The sequence below is a fragment of the Cervus canadensis genome, chromosome 5 (assembly GCF_019320065.1).
Source record: "Cervus canadensis isolate Bull #8, Minnesota chromosome 5, ASM1932006v1, whole genome shotgun sequence".
Classification (NCBI taxonomy): domain Eukaryota; kingdom Metazoa; phylum Chordata; class Mammalia; order Artiodactyla; family Cervidae; genus Cervus; species Cervus canadensis.
Window position 1 is genome coordinate 28,788,097 of NC_057390.1, and position 19,450 is coordinate 28,807,546.

General features: G+C 35.8%; 1 protein-coding gene across 1 annotated transcript in view; it reads left to right on the forward strand.

The window, feature by feature from the left end:
- The window catches only part of MSH2 (mutS homolog 2), a 77,269-nt gene extending 58,616 nt beyond the window's left edge, over positions 1 to 18,653 (forward strand). The window contains exons 9-16 of the mRNA XM_043468504.1: positions 3,175 to 3,298; positions 4,979 to 5,129; positions 7,758 to 7,855; positions 11,387 to 11,632; positions 12,912 to 13,116; positions 14,370 to 14,617; positions 16,221 to 16,396; positions 18,200 to 18,653. Of these exons, the coding sequence (XP_043324439.1) occupies positions 3,175 to 3,298; positions 4,979 to 5,129; positions 7,758 to 7,855; positions 11,387 to 11,632; positions 12,912 to 13,116; positions 14,370 to 14,617; positions 16,221 to 16,396; positions 18,200 to 18,370 (1,419 nt within the window). The 3' untranslated portion in view covers positions 18,371 to 18,653. The remainder of the gene's footprint in view (positions 1 to 3,174; positions 3,299 to 4,978; positions 5,130 to 7,757; positions 7,856 to 11,386; positions 11,633 to 12,911; positions 13,117 to 14,369; positions 14,618 to 16,220; positions 16,397 to 18,199) is intronic.
- Positions 18,654 to 19,450: the final 797 nt, after the last annotated feature.

Sequence of the window (19,450 nt, forward strand, 5' to 3'; positions counted from 1 at the left end):
CACTTCACCTACTCTGTATATAGTAAAGGCAGGGTTTTGGTCACACATTGTCAGAGAGGAGATTCTGCCCCCACTTTCCCTTTCCCAGGGCCCAAGCTGCTGGAGGCAGGTTTCTCTAATTGTTACCATTTCTCGTGAGGTAAGTTTTTAAAATGGCCCTGTGGCCTGCTTTATGCTGGGGAATGACTCTACTTTGTAGGAGCTCAGGTATCTAGTTTTCTCTTAACTATAAACGTAGTTGAAAAAAATGCTTGTAATATTTTATCTAGTATTTCTAGGATAGTGGAGTTTTTGCTTTTGTTTTTGAAGATTTCTAGTGTCTTCCTTATATTTTTTTCCTCCTCTCTAATTACTTTAATCTCTGTCTTGTGAATTGTCTCTGATTATATCAAGTCTTTTCCTCTATGTCAGTACAGGTAATTTGATTCAACAGTATCTCTTCGCTGTTGTGTTATATCTATTTGTTGTTAAGTCCTTAAGTCATGTCCAACTCTTTACAACTGCATGGACTGCAGCACGCCAGGCTACCCTGTCCATCACTATCTCCCAGAGTTTGTTCAGACTCAGGTCCATTGGGTCAGTGCTGCCATCCAACTATCTAATTCTCTCTTGTCCCCTTCTCCCCTTGCTCTCAATCTTTCCCAGTATCAGGGTCTTTCCACTGAGTCAGCTCCTCACATCAGGTGGTCAAAGTACTGGAACTTCAGCTTCAGCATCAGTCCTTCCAATGAATATTCAGGGTTCATTTCCTTTAGGATTGGCTGGTTTGATCTTGCAATCCAAGGGACTGTCAAGAATCTTCTCCAGCACCACAATTCAAAAGCATCGATTCTTTGGCACTCAGCCTTCTTAATGGTCCGACTCTCACATCCATACATGACTACTGGAGAAACCATAGCTTTGACTCTATGGATCTTTGTCAGAAAAGTGTTGTCTCTGCTCTTTAATATGCTGTCTAGGTTTGTCATAGGTTTTCTTCCAAGGAGCAAGCGTCTTTTAATTTCATGGCTGCCGTCACCATCTATAGTGATTTTGGAACCCAAGAAAATAAAATCTGCCACTGTTTCCACTTTTTCCCTCTTCTACTTGCCATGAAGTGATGGGACCAGATGCTGTGATCTTCATTTTTTGAATGTTGAGTCTTAAGCCAGTTTTTTTTATTTGTATATTTATTTGTGTATTATTTGTATTTATTTTTACTTTAGTGATACTGCTAGGATCTGATTTTCCTTTCCTTTTTTTTAATCTTTTTTCTTGATTTTTTATACCATTTTGGAGTTCTAAGCCTGGGTTTATTTTGTTCTATTAATATTTCCTGTTGTGTAGTCTAGGGTAATAGCTGTGTGTGTTTCTGGTACTAAGTGGCTGATGATATGAAAACAACTCATAGAAGTCATTGTGTCATGTTCGTTGGAATACTTCAGTTCTAAGTTAGAACACTTAGTTCGGTGGTATATTTTCTTAACCATTGTTTGGGAGGAGTACAGCATTACCAAAGGGCACTCCATCTGGGGTGTGGCCTAATACTGTTTAGTAAGTTAGAGCTCAGTCATTACTTTCCGTTGCTTCATTTGGGTCTTCTCTCCAGATTGGGATTATTAAGTGAGCTTTCTCAGGGTTTTGTTGACTCACCAATGGATTTCTGAAAGGTGGGAATGAGGATAGGAATTTAGCCTGGCTCAGCATCACTTCTCTTAAGTTTTGTTGGAAGAAGGCAGTTCTGTAACACTGTCAATCCACCATTGTAGCATTAATTTTTCCCTTGGAGTTATCATAAGTCTTGGTCCTTGTTTCTAAATCATCTCCATTGTCTATTTAAATATCTGTATAATATTCTATTGATGTACCATTGTGCAAATATTGTGAGTTCTATTATTTCCAGGCCTTATAACATAAATCTGTAGAGATCTTATTCATCCATGTGTTGTTTGCTTCTGTTGTATTATTTCCTTAGATTGAATTTCTAGGAGTAGAATTGCTATGTCAGAGTATAACAAATATCTCTTGAGTCTTGTTGCATATTGCTTTTTTTGTTTTTTTAAGGTTATAGCAATTTAGATTCTCACCAGAAACGAATGAGTATACTAATTTCACTGTAGCCTCATTAGTATTTGGAAGTAGGTTTCTTTTTCCTAAAAAAAAAAAAAAAAAAAAAAGGCTGTAGAATAATATCCTAAGGGTGCTTAAGTATTCATGCCTTTTATTTTTATGGAGCTTTAGCATTTTCTATGACTTTAGTTTACTACTTATTTTCTCATCTGTGAGTTGTATATTTTATACTTGCCCAGTTAATGACTTGATGTTTTTCTCATACATGCAAACGAGTGCCTTTTTATAAAAGAAAATGTCAACCTTTACATTTTTATGTTTTGCAAAGCTATTTTTACAAATCTTTTGCTTTTAAAAAAGTTAGTTTTGTTTGAAATTTAAAATTTTAGTATATAATAAAATCTTTTGTTGGTTTAAATTGGAGAAAGTTATTTGATAAATGTTTTATTCTCTTTTTTGCTAGTTTTCTGTAATATTTTATTTCCTCATTTTTGTGTTCAATTTTGGTATGTGAAGAAGGTATGCTCTGATTAAATGGATAGTAATTAGGAATTTATATCAATCTCACATACTGAATTTTTAAAAATTTCCTCATTTTAGAAAACTGACTCATATTTTTATATGAAATTGGGTCTTTTTAATAGTTATTATATGTGTGGATAGACTTCATTCTTTTTTAAAAAAAAATAGTCTTTCATAATTTTGTCTGCTCAAGTTTTAGTCATTTTGTTTTGTTTCAAAAAAGGATTTCAAGTGGCTGACTTTCCGAAATTCCTAAGATAGATCCTTGGTTTGGGCAAAAATCATTCTGTTACAGTCTAAACATTGTTTAGGGAAAAATATAGATAAAAATAATGTATACTTGTTAGTGGTAAAAGCATCATTAGCACTAGGCTGTTTCATATGAATAATTCTTTGTGTATCTAGAGGTCTCAGCTCCTAATAAATAGAACTCTTTACATCTGTTAATCAATAAAAACTCCTTTACAGTTGTGACTGAATAACTTATAGATAGTGAATCATTTAACTCAAAACATTAGTGAATTTTAAATAAGCAAAGAATTTCATCACTTCCATCTTTATCCATCACTGATAAAATTTGGCTGCTCTTTGTTCTGTTTTTAGGTGGAAAACCATGAATTCCTTGTAAAACCTTCATTTGATCCTAACTTGAGTGAATTAAGAGAAATAATGGATGACTTAGAAAAGAAGATGCAGTCAACATTAATAAGTGCAGCCAGAGATCTAGGTAAGAATGGGTCCTTGAAAGTTTGAATAATTCTTTTATCTACATAGTATCCACACTGGAGCTAGAAGACACAGTTGATCATGCCACTTTCTTGTTTAAAGTGCAAGCCCTGTTTTCTACTGACTAAAATTACAGTCAGGTAAAGTTTACATACAGGATTCTTTACATCTGGGGCCTGGCCTCCCCTTCAGATTCATCTCTTAACCACTGTCTCTAATCCCAGGATGACCCCACATCCCTGCCAAATGATTGACCCCATATTGCCCTTGCAGCATCTTTTAAGTAAGACCTGTTTTAAATGACACTCCCTCTGTAAGCCTAATTCTATTAGGAATAGTTCATTGATTGGGCTTTGGGGTTCCTAAGCACTTCATTAATATCAACTTTAAAAATTAATTGTTTTAAATTCCCTAGCTTATTCCCTAATTAGTCTTACACTGGTTTGTTCTGTCTTGCTCTGAGTGTATAAACCTCTTTGTAATGAGCATCTTTGACTTTTATGTTAAATGAGTAAATCTTAGCATATTAGAAGACCCCTCCGAGCAGTATCACTCCAGTATATGCCCATGTGTGCTCAGTCATGTCTGACTCTTTGCGACCCCGTGGACTATAGTCCACCAGGCTCCTCAGTCCATGGAATTTTCCAGGCAGAAATAATGGAGGGGGTTGCCATTTCTTTCTCCAGAGAATCTTCCTGACCCAGGGATCAAACCTGCATCTCTTGCGTCTCCTGCATTGGCAGGCAGATTCTTTACCACTGCGCCACCTGGGAAGCCCCCTGTATATGCCCATACCAACACATAAAAAATTTTTAAAAAATGGTTTCCATGGAGAGTTCATATATGAACTTGATCCTAGATTTAATCTTTGGCTTGAAGGATATTGAAATTTACCATCCTCATTGTATAGATCTCTCCATGGTCTCTTTATGTCTGTCCTCCCTGGTCAGGTGAGATCTGGCTTTAGTTGTTTGCTGTTTCTAGTACTCCATAGTCGTGCTTCAGCAAATAAATTTATTCAAGTTTTAAGATACTATCTCTCTCTTCTGGTTTGGGGTCTAAAGATCACATTGATGATCGAATGAGGAGAGGACAAGCGTAAAAATTAAAAAATCTTAGGTGCATAGTCTAGCTGATTGATCATTGCCTTTTTTGTGATGCTCCCTACACTTAACAGAGTACGTGGCCTAGTGTTTTTCTAGAGCTTCGTTGTCAATCTCAGAGTCTCACATTTTTCTTTGGAAAGTGTATTTGTTTTCTTTAATTATACTCTACATTAGTTCCAGGGAAAGGCTTTGGTTAACTAAAGAACCTTCAGCAAAACTCCTCAACGGTAACCACCATACCTTACCTACCCTCGTGCCCACAGCATCTGAAACACTGAGCTACCCCACTGCTGGTGCCCTGCGTCCTTGGATGGGTTTACCCAGAACGGGCTCCACATCACAGGCTAACATTAAAAGGGGGATTTAAATATTTTATAGATATCCTTAATTCATGTAGTTTTTTGAGTGAAGTAGGATTTGCATCTTTCCCAGTCAGATAGTATTAATAATTTCCAGTATGCTGTCATGTAAATGATAAAAGTATATTTTTCACTATTTAACTATTTTAAACACTTATATTTAAAATGGCTGTACATATCTATGACATACTCTTTCTTTTTTTCCTGATCATGAAGGCTTAGATCCTGGCAAACAGATTAAACTGGATTCCAGCACACAGTTTGGCTATTATTTCCGAGTAACGTGTAAGGAAGAAAAAGTCCTTCGTAATAATAAAAATTTCAGTACTGTAGATATCCAGAAGAATGGTGTTAAATTTACAAACAGGTTTGTAAGCCTATGTTAAATGAAATCTTTACTAGTTCCATAAACTATTCTTTGATGAAATGTGAATGTTGCATGATAAGGAAGTTTTATTTTATTTATTGATACAAGGCATAAAATAAGACTGAAGCTTTTTTGTTTTTTTCCTAACGAGAGGTTGGTCGGGCATCCTAACACTACTTGTTGAATAATTCAGCTTTTCCTCATTCACTGAAATGGCACTTTGGGTTTGTTTTTAAGATTATTCTTTCAGGTATTTTTCTTATCCTTTTATCAATATGAAATAGATTATACTACATTTTTGTGTGTTTCCATATCTGTTAGAGTTAGTTCCCTTCGTATCTCTGTTAGTTATTTTCACATGTTTATTTTTTCTAAGAAAACTTTGTCATTCTGGTATATCAATTGATGTGTCATTTAGTTTAGGGAGATGCTACCAACTTTAATGAGGCCATTCATTAGACTATAAGTTTTTTTTTTTTTAAATCATGTTAATGTTGGAAAAAATCTTAGTAGTTTTTTATGCGTTTTCTCCTGCTGATGTTAGGAAGCTCCTGAGGCAAATTACAAGTGAAAAAGAATTATTTAAAAATAAAGTAACTGGGAGAGTAAGGTCATTATCCTTTCTCTTCTGTATTATTTTAGAACTTATGGCCAGCCTCACTCCTGCCCTTCTTGGGTATTCTTAGTATTTCCAGTTAGCTTTTGTATATATACCCCTCTTTTACCCATTTATGTAGTGTTTTTGGGTGTCTCTTATATGCAGACATTATTCTAGGTGTTCAAACAACCTAATAATGAAAAACAGTGTGTCTGTTTAGTTTGTTTCTCATAACAACTCTCTGAAATAAATAGGACAGGTTATAGTTCTCACCTTTAGATGGAGAAACTGAAACTCCAGTTCCCCAGGACCGGACAACTAGCAACCATAGATACTTAGACCTAGATCTTCTGTTGCTAGATTTATTAGTTGCTATTTGTTGATCACACTGTATTCCTGATTCAAGAAATGTATATATGTTATAACTGACCAGTGAGTGATTTGAAGAAATTCTGTCTTACCCAAACCAAAATATAAATACCAGAAGTTGAACTGAATGGCAGCGGTGGTTCCAAAAGCTGTGAGAAGTTCATTTGTTTATTCGTTCATTGATTTGTGTCCGCATATTGAATGCTGCCGTGGGTCTGACTTTGTGATCATACAGTTGTCCTTCTTAGAAACCTCTGATGTCTGTCATCAGGAAAAATCTAAAATCTATACCGTAGCCTATACAATTTTATCCCTGCCCACCCCTTTTCTCTCTGGCAGCTCTTCCCTTCACACAGCAATCTCACTTTTATAGTGTCTTTGCTTCTCTCTTTTTCCCTTTAATTCTTTCCACTTGCCTGTTTCACAGTAGTCTTTTAGTGCTCCTGTACTGTTCTTGAGCTGTATATGTGTGTTATGCTATTGGCTGATTGCATCATGCTCACAATTACTGCCTTGATTGACTAATTTCCTCCTCCTTATAAGAACTTCGCCTCTTTCTTGAATCTGCTGTGAGCCTCTCACCTTGTTTTTTTGTTTTTAACTTAATTCCCTTCCATTGATACCAGTGAATATTTTTTCTCTATTCTAATTTTTCTTCATTTTTTGTTTCAACCTGAAATTTTTATTTCCTCTTTAAACCACTCAGTAAGATTGTTTTCAAGACATTTTCCTTACTTTGACAACTTTCAGTATGAAAAGACAGTTTCCTACAGTAATGAGAGAAACTGTGTGGAGTGTGTGTATGTTGTTTTTTAATTGGGGTATAGTTGATTTACAATATTATATTAGTTTCAGCAGTACAGGTGATTCAATATTTTTATAGTTCTGCACTCCATTACAAGTTATTATGAGGTAATAGCTCTAATTCCCTGTGCTGTACAATATAGCCTTGTTCCTTATCTATTAAAATAGTAATTTCTATTTCTTAATCCTACACCCCTAATTTGTCCCTCCCCTCTTCCCTCTCACCACTGTAATCAATAGTTTGTCTTCTCTATCTGTGAGTCTGTTTCTGTTTTTCTGTATACATTCGTTTTATTTTTTAGGTTCCACATATAAGTGATATCATATAGTATTTGTCTTTCTCTGACTTATTTCTCTAAGCCTAATATTCTTGAGATCCATTCACATTTCTGCAAGTGGTTCATTATTTTTAATGGCTGAGTAATACACACACATACCACATCTTTATCCATTCATATGTTGATGAGCAGTTGATTTGCTTCCATATCTTGGGTGTTGTAAATAGTGCAGCTTGTGTGTGTATTTTAAAAGGGAAGATGGCCTCTATCCTAATAGGGATGAAGACTTACTCCATTTAAATATTTTAGAAAAGATTACAGATCAGAATTTTACTCAAGGGAATAATTTTTATAGCAAGAATTGTGCCAGTGGGCCATTCCAAACAACATAAATGTTAACACACTGAATTCCGGTCACATCCACGCCTAATGAGTTGCCCAATTTCTACTGATGTTTCCATTTTAATTATTGTTTTGATGCTTTATGGAATAATATTCTGGATATATTTCAGAGGTAGTGCACATTACCTCCAGTGGATGTTTTAATATTTCTGATAATACCATTATCTTGATTTGCAGTAAACTGACTTCTCTCAATGAAGAGTATACCAAAAATAAAACCGAATATGAGGAAGCCCAGAATGCCATTGTTAAAGAAATTGTCAATATTTCTTCAGGTAAATTTAATAGAACTGATACATTAGATGTTCGGAAAATGACCTAGATTTTGGTAACAGAAATAATATTGGGCTGTTTGAAGAGTGGGGTTTTGTTGTTTTTTTTGTTGTTGTTTTTAAAGCTGCGGCACACTGTGACTATTGGGTTAAGCTTCCTTTGAAGGAATGCATGCTGTGTTGCATTAGGAAAATTAACTGGAAATTGCTCTCGTACTTAGAAAGATGAACTAGTGCAGGCTAAGGAATGGGAATATTCTGTAATATTCTGTAAAACAAAGGCAGAAAAGCACAAAACTTGTAGTTATAACAAGGAAAAGAAGCACTAGGGACTGTAAGGCACTAATACCTTAGATCTAGGGGCTCATGCTGTAGGTTATGGAGATACATATCACTGCAAAGCAAATAGAAATCGCATAGATAGCAAGCTTTTTTGAGTTCTGTGTGCCATTTCATAGATTTTCAGAGTCTGTTCTTGAGGACACCTGTTAGAAATGATTGTCTTTTTTTTTTTTTTTCTTGGCCATGTTTTGTGGCTTGCGGCATCTTAATTCCCTGAACAGGGATTGAACCAAGGCCACAACAGTTAGAAGTGCTGAATCCCATCCACTGGACTGCCAGGGAGCTCCCAAGATGATTGTCATATAATTGAAAGGACAGCCTGACTTGGCTGTATGATATTGCCCTTAGCGTAGAATGAATGTATATAGCACAGAGTAGGTAGCGATGTGTTAAGCTGGAAGCCTTTGCCTATCATCGTGTGTGTATATTGAGCATAACCTTTATTGTGCCTTAAAAAAAACACACCGAAGAATTACCTTAGCCAACTGATCGAGGTTGGCATCACCAATGACAAATAACTTTTTTTTTTGACAAATGACTTTATGTGCTTCCTGATGTGATGTCAAGGAAAAGATATGATATCACTTGTGTACAGGCATACCCTGTTGTAGTCACAGGTATTGTCTTATTTTGTCTTGTCTTACAAATTGAAGGTGTGTGGCAACTCTGCCTTGTCAGATGATGGTTAGCATTCTTTAGCAATGTATAGTGTAAATATAACTTCTGTATGCACTGTGAAACCAAAACAGTTGTGTGACTTGCTTTATTGTGGTATTCCTTTTATTGCAGTGGTCTGGAACTGAACCTACAATATCTCCAAGATAGGCCTGTAGTGTTCCTGACCAAAAAAAAAAAAATTTAATCTGAATAGTAACAAGAAGAAAATGTTGGATAAATTTAGATCGTGGGACAAACTTTTTAAGGCCTGCACTCTTTAAAAATGTCAGTGTCAGGACTTCCCCAGTGGTTAAGGTTCCATGCTTCCAGTGCAGGAGGCAAGGGTTCTATCCCTGGTCAGGGAACTAAGATCTCATGTGCCATGTAGCTTGGCCAAAACATAGCAAACAAAAAGCATGTCAGTTTCATGGAAGCAAAGAAGGGATTGGCAGATTGTGCTCCAGATTAAAGGAGACTTAAAGCAACAGGACAGTCAAAGACATGAAGATGATCCTTGATTGAATCTGGGACTAGGGGTTGGACCTGGGGACTAGCTATAAGGACACCATTGGGACAACTTGGCAAAGTTTAAGATAATAAGGTATTGGTGTCATACTTCTTGGTATGTACTATGATTAAGTAGGAGGATGTCCTCCTACTTGTTCTCAGGATATGGGTACTGAGTTATTTAGGAGTAATAGGTCATTTTAAAAGTATAAGCATGTATAATTTTGTAAATTCTTTTACTATTATAAATTTTTATAGTGAATTAGAAAGAAGCATAATACTTTTAAAGGGTTTTATTATACCTTATATTTGTGTTGAGATGAATGAGATCTGTAAAGATTACATTTTTGTTTGGTGTTAATCAGATCACTGTAGCATGGTTATCTTCTTCTAGTTGAATTATGTTCCTTCCTAGATGACACTTGTAAGGGCCCTAAAAATACACTGCATAAATTCAAACTGGAAGTCTTCCCCCAAAATAATATTAACTAATATTCGTTAAGCACCTAGTAGGTTAAACCTGTTAGATTGTAACGTTTGAAAAGAAGGTTTTGTATTTGGAGTCACCTTGAATTGAAATGAAATCTCTTCTTGGTCTAATATATACATTGTAAACTATCTTTATTAAAAATATAATAGGGACTTCCCTGGTGGTCCAGTGGCTGGGACTGTGCTCCCAATGCAGGGGGCCTGGGTTCGATCTCTGGTCAGGGAACTAGATTCCACATGCTGCAACTAAGAGTTCACATGGCACAACCAAGACTTGGCACAGCCAAATAAATAAATAAAAATAAATTTATAAAAATAAATAAAAATAATAGATCATTTTTCTAATTTTCTATCGTACTCTTAAACCAGAAAAGGTGATGCTGTAAGAACCAGTTGATGTGAGATACCAAATACTGACTCTTGATTGAGAGACTTGTTTTCTTTTATTATAAACCTATTCATGTTAGTATGCTAGAAATTTTGTGAAAATTAATATAAGTACTCCACTAATATTTAAGGAATTCTCAAAAGCTCCTATTGCTGTATGGTAGGGTAATGAGAACTCTCCCCTTCCCCCGTTTTATATGTTAGGTAAAACAGGAATAAATTTTAAAGTGAAACATTAAGAATTATTTGTATTTGGCCATTTATACATGAATTTTTATTTTCTCACTTTTATGGGGGATAAGGGAATCAAAGATGAATCAGATTTCCTGCCATTTGATTAAGCTCATAATGTTGTATTTTTCTAAAATGAGACGGTGTTCTCTTGAATGTCTCTTAAGGCTCTGGACACGTTGATATCCATGTGATACTTCCACATGACCCAGGCGCCTGTTATACCAACCCCTCCAACCTATTAAAATTTTAGAATCTGTTCTAAAAATTTGGACCGTTTTTATTGGCTAATCATGCTTTGCCTAGCATGTGTGAGGGACTGTTTAATGTACGTAATAACTTTTAGTTTTACTGCTGTAGCAGAGTGAAATCTTGTTGAAAGTGTTTTAGGTGACAATTATTGATCTAAGTTGATGCTAAAATTTAATTGCAAGGCAGGAAAAAACCTCAAGTAACAATCTTGACAGTCACATTATATCTTATTACCTGGTGTTTGCAGGTTTCTTAGGCAATTGTGAAATGCCATCCTGGTTTCAGACTCTTAAAATTTAGAAGTGTGCCTCACCCTGCTTTTCTTACTTGCAATATATCATGAAAGTGCTTCCATGAAAACTTTTTCTTATTTTTTTTAAACCTCTGCCTCATTTCTTTATATAAGCAGCCATGTGCTTTTGTATTTTAATGGATTTTGGTAAGGGATTTTTGAAATCTGTTGATAGTAGGGAGAAAAATGTGACAAGACGTTTTAACCTCTTGTTGAATTTTAGGTGTTCTTTCATGTTTAGTTATAGCAAAAACCTCTGTTAATTTTTTAGAAGCATATAAATTAGGAAATGGACTTTGAATTCACAAGTGGAGTCAGGTTGAGCTTATTCTTAAAGCTGCTTATCTGTATTTTTTCTTATTCCATCTTCCACATAGGCTATGTAGAACCGATGCAGACACTCAACGATGTGTTAGCTCAGCTGGATGCTGTTGTCAGCTTTGCTCATGTGTCCAATGCAGCACCTGTTCCCTATGTACGGCCAGTCATTTTGGAAAAAGGACGAGGGAGAATTACACTGAAAGCATCCAGACATGCTTGTGTTGAAGTTCAAGATGAAGTCGCATTTATTCCTAATGATGTTCACTTTGAAAAAGATAAACAGATGTTCCACATCATTACTGGTAAAAACCTTGTTTATGGGCTTTTGGGGAATAGTGTTTCCCCTTGTTTATGTTGGAGCAGATGTTTATTTTAGGTTGATGTAGAAAATCCTAGTCTTTGATGGTAGAAAAACAATGCTTTTTCTTACTAGTTAGTAATATATTAATAATATGTGAGTGAGTGAATATATGAATGAACAAGAATGAAACTGCTGTTCCAGGGGTTCAGTGCATTTAAAAATAAACATCTCTTCATCCTCAAAGTGCACCTTTGGGCCAGACCTTTCAGTAGTGAGGTCATTGAAGGTCAAGCAGAATTAGCTGCTGGAATGTCTTCAGCTTAAGATAGCAGTTCTTTTAAAGACACAATACTATATTCATGTGAAACTAAAAAAAAGTGGACTTGTGTGTATACCAATGTATCATGTCTCAGACTAAATCATTTTGAGAGATCTTAACCAGATTCTAGAAAACAGAAGTGTTAGGGTATGGGGGTGGTAGGAGTCTTTGGGTAAATATGTTTCGGAAACAGTCAATGATTATATTTTATTCCCCTAATTGGATTTTTGAGTTGTTCTTATAACTTAACCCATCATCTCCAGCCTTTTTGGCACCAGGGACCAGTTTCATGGAAGACGATTTTTCTACGGACCAGGGTGGGGGAAGGGATGGTTTGGGGGTGATTCAAGCCCAATACATTTATGGTGCCCTTTATTTCTGTTGTTACATCAGCTCCACCTCAGATCACCAGGCATTAGTTTCCGGAGGTTGGGGACCTATGGTCTAACCCATTGACTGGTAAATTTCACATTTTCCAAAAGTTGGTCATGTCCTTGGGTTTTAGTGTGGAGTTTACTCGATTTGAAGGATTTGATCACACTGATTCATTCTCTAATAGATCCATTATTAATGAATTAATAGTGTTTAGTTAATTAATCAGTTAGGCCAGTACTGCTTTCCTGAATGTCATAAAGTTATCCTGCAGGCAGCTTTGTGAGCTGTGGGGCAGTGTCTATATGGTCTTCCTAGACCATAGTCAGATTATAGATAAGATATATTTTTCATGGGTCCTTTCGAAGAAGGGCACAGCATAGGTTTGTCTGAACAGAAAATGGCATAGTTTCAGAGACTAGTGTAAGGCAGGGACTTTGTTCATGCCTTTGGGCAGCCTGTCGTCTGCTTTTCATGTGTTATATCACAAGAGAGTCATCAATGTGCAACTTAGGACTAATAGTCAATTATTATTATTAGCAAAAATAAGTTAATAATCTTGCTTGTTGTGATATTATTTGTTTTATAGGTCCCAATATGGGAGGGAAATCAACATATATTCGCCAGACTGGGGTGGTAGTTCTCATGGCCCAGATTGGGTGTTTCGTGCCGTGTGAGTGGGCAGAAGTGTCCATTGTGGACTGCATCTTGGCCCGCGTAGGGGCTGGTGACAGTCAGTTGAAAGGAGTCTCCACGTTTATGGCTGAAATGTTAGAAACTGCTTCTATCCTCAGGTGAGTACAGTTCCCAGGCTCTTGAAAGTAGATATGGATGTCTCTGTCCTTTGAAACATCTGCAGTCTTTTATTTAGTTTAATAGTTTTCCTGTGAGCTTTATGCACTTTATATTGTCTTTTTTTTTAAACTCTTTATTTATTTATTTTTCTGTGTTGGGTCTTAGTTGCCCTGCGGTATGAGGAATCTTCCCACATGAGGGATCAAACCTGCAAACCCTGCATGCAAAGTGGATTCCTTACCGCTGGGCAACCGGGGAAGTCCTACTTTATATTATCTTAAAAGGGAGATGGTTGTGGAAAGCTTCTTTTATTATTTTTTAATTTTTGGCTGTACCGTGTGGCATGCAGGATCTTTGTTCTCCAGCCCAGGACTGAACCCATGCCCCCTGCAGTGGAAGCACAGTCTTAACCACTGGACCGCCCGGGAAGGCCTGTCTTTGATTTTTAAAGTTGTCTTCTTTAGGTTTCTAGTAGTTGTTCACCTTACAAGTCTCCCCACTGCCATGCTTTTGCTTACATTGGCCACACTGCCTGGACAGGTCCTTCCTTGCTGTTTCCTTTTCTAATCTTTACATGCCCTTAACAGAAATTCTACTTCTTTGATGACTTTCTTTGTCTCATGTGCCTAAGGTCACAAGTGTTTCTTCAGACTCTTTGACATGCCTGTAATTTATTAGCTTTTTATTTGAGAGGTTATGAAGTCTCTTTTCTTTATTTTATTTTTAGGAGCTTCTTTGTAGACAGGGAGGCTATGCCTTCTGTTTTTTGGAGTCTTCTGAAGTACTCTGCATATAGTAGATCCTTAATAAATTATGTATTGATTATTCTTTGTGGGGAATTACAAAAGCAGTACAGACATTCAGTATAGTAATTGGTAAAGTTCCCCTTCTTATATTTGGTTAAAGAGAAAAGAAAATGCTAATACATGGTGTTGGCAGGGCTGTAGCAGGCACACAGATTTATGTGACCATCAGCTGTGTATGTGAGTATCACCATAGCCTTGTCCCATATTCTTTGGGCATTATTTTTTTAAATCTTGACTGATTTGATTGTTAAGAAGTGCTTTATCTGGAAATTCTTAGATTAGAACTAGTGGGATTGGTAATTTAAAAAACGCTTATTCACTGTTTGTTTCCTTTTATAATTTGTTAACGTTTGTGGCACACTTTTCATTGTATTGCCTTAATTTTTTTTTTCTTGCATTACCACATGCTATGTCATGGGAAATTTTCATGTAATTTTATGTTTCAGGTCTGCAACCAAAGATTCCTTAATAATCATAGATGAATTGGGAAGAGGAACCTCTACCTATGATGGATTTGGATTAGCGTGGGCTATATCAGAGTACATTGCAACAAAGATCGGTGCTTTTTGCATGTTTGCAACCCATTTTCATGAACTTACAGCCTTGGCCAATCAGATACCAACTGTTAATAATCTACATGTCACAGCGCTAACTACTGAAGAGACGTTAACTATGCTATATCAGGTGAAGAAAGGTGAGCACGTTCCACTGGTATACTGTAAATCCAGTGTTCCTGCCCTTGGAAACATTAGTAATTGCTTTATTCTACAGTAGGATGAATTATCAATGTTTTTACAGAACACGTTTACCTCTTTACAGTGTAGGGACAGGGACATGGGTACATTATTTACATTTTTATGTCTCATAATAGAACCATTCATTTTAAAGCAGTCACCAAAAGCATGGTCTATACTCTTGAACATCGTCAGGGATTTTGTACTACTTCTCAGGTCACCATGTTTTCTTGTCAAAATAGCTGTGGTAGTGGTTTAATCACTAAGTTGTGTCCAACTTTTGCAACCCCATGGCCTGTAGCCCACCAGGCTCCTCTCTCCATGGGGTTTCCCAGGCAAGAATGCTGGAGTGGGTTGACATTTCCTACTCCTTTTTATATAAGCAGCTTAAAGTTGGGGTTTCCAGAGGTCTTGAAATTGTTGGTAGTTTCGATTTATTTGTTGGTATTTCAACCTTTCAGAAAAGTTCGTCGTTAGTGGGTCTGGCAGCTAATCAGATGACTGACATTGATGAGATGAACGTACTGTACAAGTTTTTATTGCTTTAACATTTCATTAGATATCAGAATAGCTTTTTCAGATGGCTTTTTGATTTTCCATGAACGTGTTTTTTCTGTTATCTGTTGGTTGCACATAAATGAGGTACTATTTTTAATTCTTTTTTGCTTATGTTTGTAGGAATCCTTTTGAGTTACTATTTGCATCATTATTGTTGATAGAGAATATAGATACTCTTGGTTATACCTGGCATATAGCATGAAGTTGAGGTTTGGGTTTTAAAAAGTCTTTTTGTGTGATAAAGAAATGGGTTCAAAATATTGAAGAAGATCAGGTGAAGATAGGAATGGGTTTGTCCTTCACTGTGGATGTTTATCAAACATTTGCTTCTATTTTATTTTTGTTTCTCTAAGTTGTGTAAAATATCCAGCTCCAGAATGCTTGGGATGTCTGCTAGGCCAAAAGAAAATTTACAGTTGAGGCAAAAATGGGAGCTCCATGGTAACCCTGTGAGCATCATTGATATTAAACATTTGGAAGGAATCTCCTAAGTCAGTTATTTTCTGCCCACAGGGGTGAAGATAACATGCCTAGTCTGTAAACTTACTAGTCTACTTTTGGGTCAAAAATTTCATTGTCATATGAAGTATATTTTGAATTAAATGTTGCTCCTAATTAGAGACACTTTATATTTATCTCTTTTTTTTTTTCATAGTACTTTAGTTCCTCCCTTTTGAAATAAGAAAACCTCAGAGATATTGTGTTGATTAATTTTTCTTCAGTTTCAGTTATTTGTCTAGACCTTTGAGGATTATCTATCAAGCCTTTTCTCTGTTTTTGTAATTTTTCCTATTCCCATTTGTCAAGGATAAAATATAGTGCTGTATGCCAAGTCATAATCATTTTTCATTGGAGGCTTAAATAAAATTCCTTTAAGTAACACTGAAACATTTGGCTAATGCATTTGAAATAATGCAAGATTAAGTTTCCTGATTGACAGAGTGAGAAAAATAAATTCCATTTACATAAATTGCCCTCTCTTCCTACTCCCCAAATTTCTTGTAGGTGTCTGTGATCAAAGTTTTGGGATTCATGTTGCTGAGCTTGCTAATTTCCCCAGGCATGTAATAGAGTGTGCTAAACAGAAAGCCCTGGAGTTGGAGGAGTTTCAGAATATTGGGAAACCACAGGAATGTGATGGACTGGAACCAGCAGCAAAGAGGTGCTATCTGGAAAGAGAGGTTTGTCAGATTGTTCTTGTAGTTATTTTTTCCCCTGTATGATTCTATTTAATTATTGATCATTCATTATTGGTTTCTACTTGCATTTCTTTGCATGTCAAAGAATCCATCTGTATCATTTTGGTTTCACCACTACACATATCAGCACAATCAAAAATATCATTTCTAGTTCCAGATTTCAAAAGTAGGAGGATAGGAATATTAGTGTAGGTTTAAAATATGTAATTCAGAGGAGTTACAGAAGCCCACACACATCTTTGACTTACCTATAAACAAATAGATCAAGTCCAGTTTAATTACATATTTACTCAAATGCTTACTAGTTAAGATAATAAATAAACACAGTTCCTGCCCTCCAGTTGTTTAGAAACTAGTTGGGGATGTAGTAATAGTGAACATGTCATAGAGAATGCGACAGGTGTTTACTCAGGAAAGCTCTCTGTGGGCAGGCTTTTCAGTTCTTGTGGGAGAAGTGGATCTTAGGTTGGACCTTCTGAGTGGTGGGTGAAATTGAGATGTCCACACAGAAAGGTATAAGCATTTATTTGCCCAGTGTATTTTTTAAAAATTAAAGGATTATTTTTAATAGTTTTCTATAATAAGAAAAATAAAAGAATCTTAATTTATTTCAGGCAGCATTTGCTGTGATAATGCATTGTGACAACTTCTTGTCACATTGTTAGCTTTTACCCAGTGAAATTTTTGTTCTTATTTGGATAGATGTTACAATAACAGATGATGTGTGTGGTTTTTGAACTTAAAAGATAAGGTTTATATCTGTTGTGTCTGTACAGCAGGAGAAATGTATTATAACTTGTTAATAGTTTTACCTAGGGAAGATTGCCATCCTGGATGTGAAATGGTCTTAGTATCAGCCCCACAGCTATCCACGATCCAGGATTAGGTAGACTCCTTTATGTAATTGGTTCCAATTAGAACAGAAATCATAGATTTGATAACGTTACTTACAATGAATTTTTTAAAAATTCTTAAGCTAATGGAGACATATAACACAGAATTATCAATGTTACTCAGTCTAGATTTTACTTTATTGGGGGGAAAGGCACTTTTTATTTAACAGAGATATAGTTCTTCTTTATCTTTTCATTTGGATTATCTACCTTTCACCTTTAAGGTACATATGGCCAACTGGCTGCCTGGTAAGAAGCAGACTTTAGTTCCGTTTCATACGTAGTGATAAACATTATACCTTTTGCCAGGCACCGTTCTTAGCATCGTGCACATACTAACTCTAATTCTCGCAGCAGCCCTGTGTTCATAATATTATTGTCCCTATTTTATGGATGAGGAGTATGTGTTAAGGAATTTGCCCATGGTTCACAGAGCAAGTAATAACCGTGTTCTTTAGAATGGCAATAACTAGGCAGTAAAATAAACAAAGAAGAAACATCCCGTGTGTGTGTGTATGATTACTAAATTTTCAGTGACTGTTTATGCCTCACAGTATTTGTAAACCTTGAGTTCTTTTTTCCCCAGAAGGCTAAGTTATGTATCAATTACAAAACCTGAGGGATTTGGAAACTACTAAAATATTCAGTCCCTTTGTCATTAGCAGCTGAAAATATAGTTATAAATATCCTTTTAATGACTTGCCATGAAGAAATACAGTCAACTGAGGGCTTTGCTATAAATTCTAAATGGTGTGCATTTTAAAGAATGTTGTTTAAATATTGGGTGGTATGTTTAGATTGAAATTGTAATGAAACAAGTCATGACTATTGAATGTGACTTTTAGAAAAGTCATTTTTAAAAGACTAATGAAATGTTCACATGTTTTTTCAGCAAGGTGAAAAAATTATTCAAGAGTTTCTATCCAAGGTAAAGCAAGTGCCCTTTACTGAAATGTCAGAAGAAAGCATCACAAGAAAGTTAAAACAGCTAAAAGCTGAGGTGATCGCAAAGAATAATAGTTTTGTAAATGAAATCATTTCCCGAATAAAGGTAACTGCGTGAGTAAATTCCACTAATGGAATGAAGATAATATTGATAAGCTATTGTTTGTAATGCTTTTGTATTGTTTTATATTAACCCCTTTTCCATGCTGTTGGCAATTGATGCCCATGGGGTATCAAATTAGTAAAATATTTAGTATACTTTGCGCTCCCTGAGTATATTTTCAAAAATGTTTATTTTGAAAAATGAAAGCTGTAACTGAGGAATACGTAAATGGACATGAGCAATAGTAGGCAAATATGTTGAATATTATAAATAAAATCATGTATTAGTTTTTAGAATTTGATAATGTGTTGTATTTCTTTGTAATAAGACTTTTACACATTTTTCCATATTCCTGAATGGTAAGAAACAAGTAGGCTGGAGACTTGTAAAAAAGCAAGGGATCTTAAAGCTGGAAGGAACTCCTGGAACTCATTTCCAGTGTTTCCGCAGTGTCCATCTATTGGCAGGAGCCAGATTGGCTGCTCGCACCTCAGCTAAGGAACTTATAAATCCAGAGTCCTGGTGTGATCCTCCATCCCATCTGGCATTCTCCCACCCCCAGTCTGTGATGAGACTTAGAAACCTGGATTTTAACAAAATCTTTCGGATTGAACCCTGATTTAAGGGAGAGGTTAATGAGAGTTTAACTGCTGGTCCTGCTGAACACAGGAAGGACAGCCTTTTTAATAAATGGTGATAGGATGATCGGGTATTCATAAAGGAACAAAATGAAATCAGATCTCTATTCCATATCTTATATAAGAATTAACTTCAGTGAATTTTCTACCTAAATGTATATAGAAACACAACCAAGTTTTTTATGTTGTAGTTCTATAGAAAATGATATGGGGAAATATTTTTATGACTATTTGGGAAATATGAAAATTGCTTTGGAAAGGATTTCTTAAGTCAAATACGTTCCATTAAGTTTGACACACTTAGCTATATTGAAATTGGGAAATGATTTTCATTAAAAGATGTCACAAAGTGAAAAGACTACAGGTGACCAGGTGACTATTGAACAACGTGGGGGTTAGGGACAGTGACTCCGCCCCCTCCCCCCGCCCCCATGCAGTTAAAAATCCACATAAGACT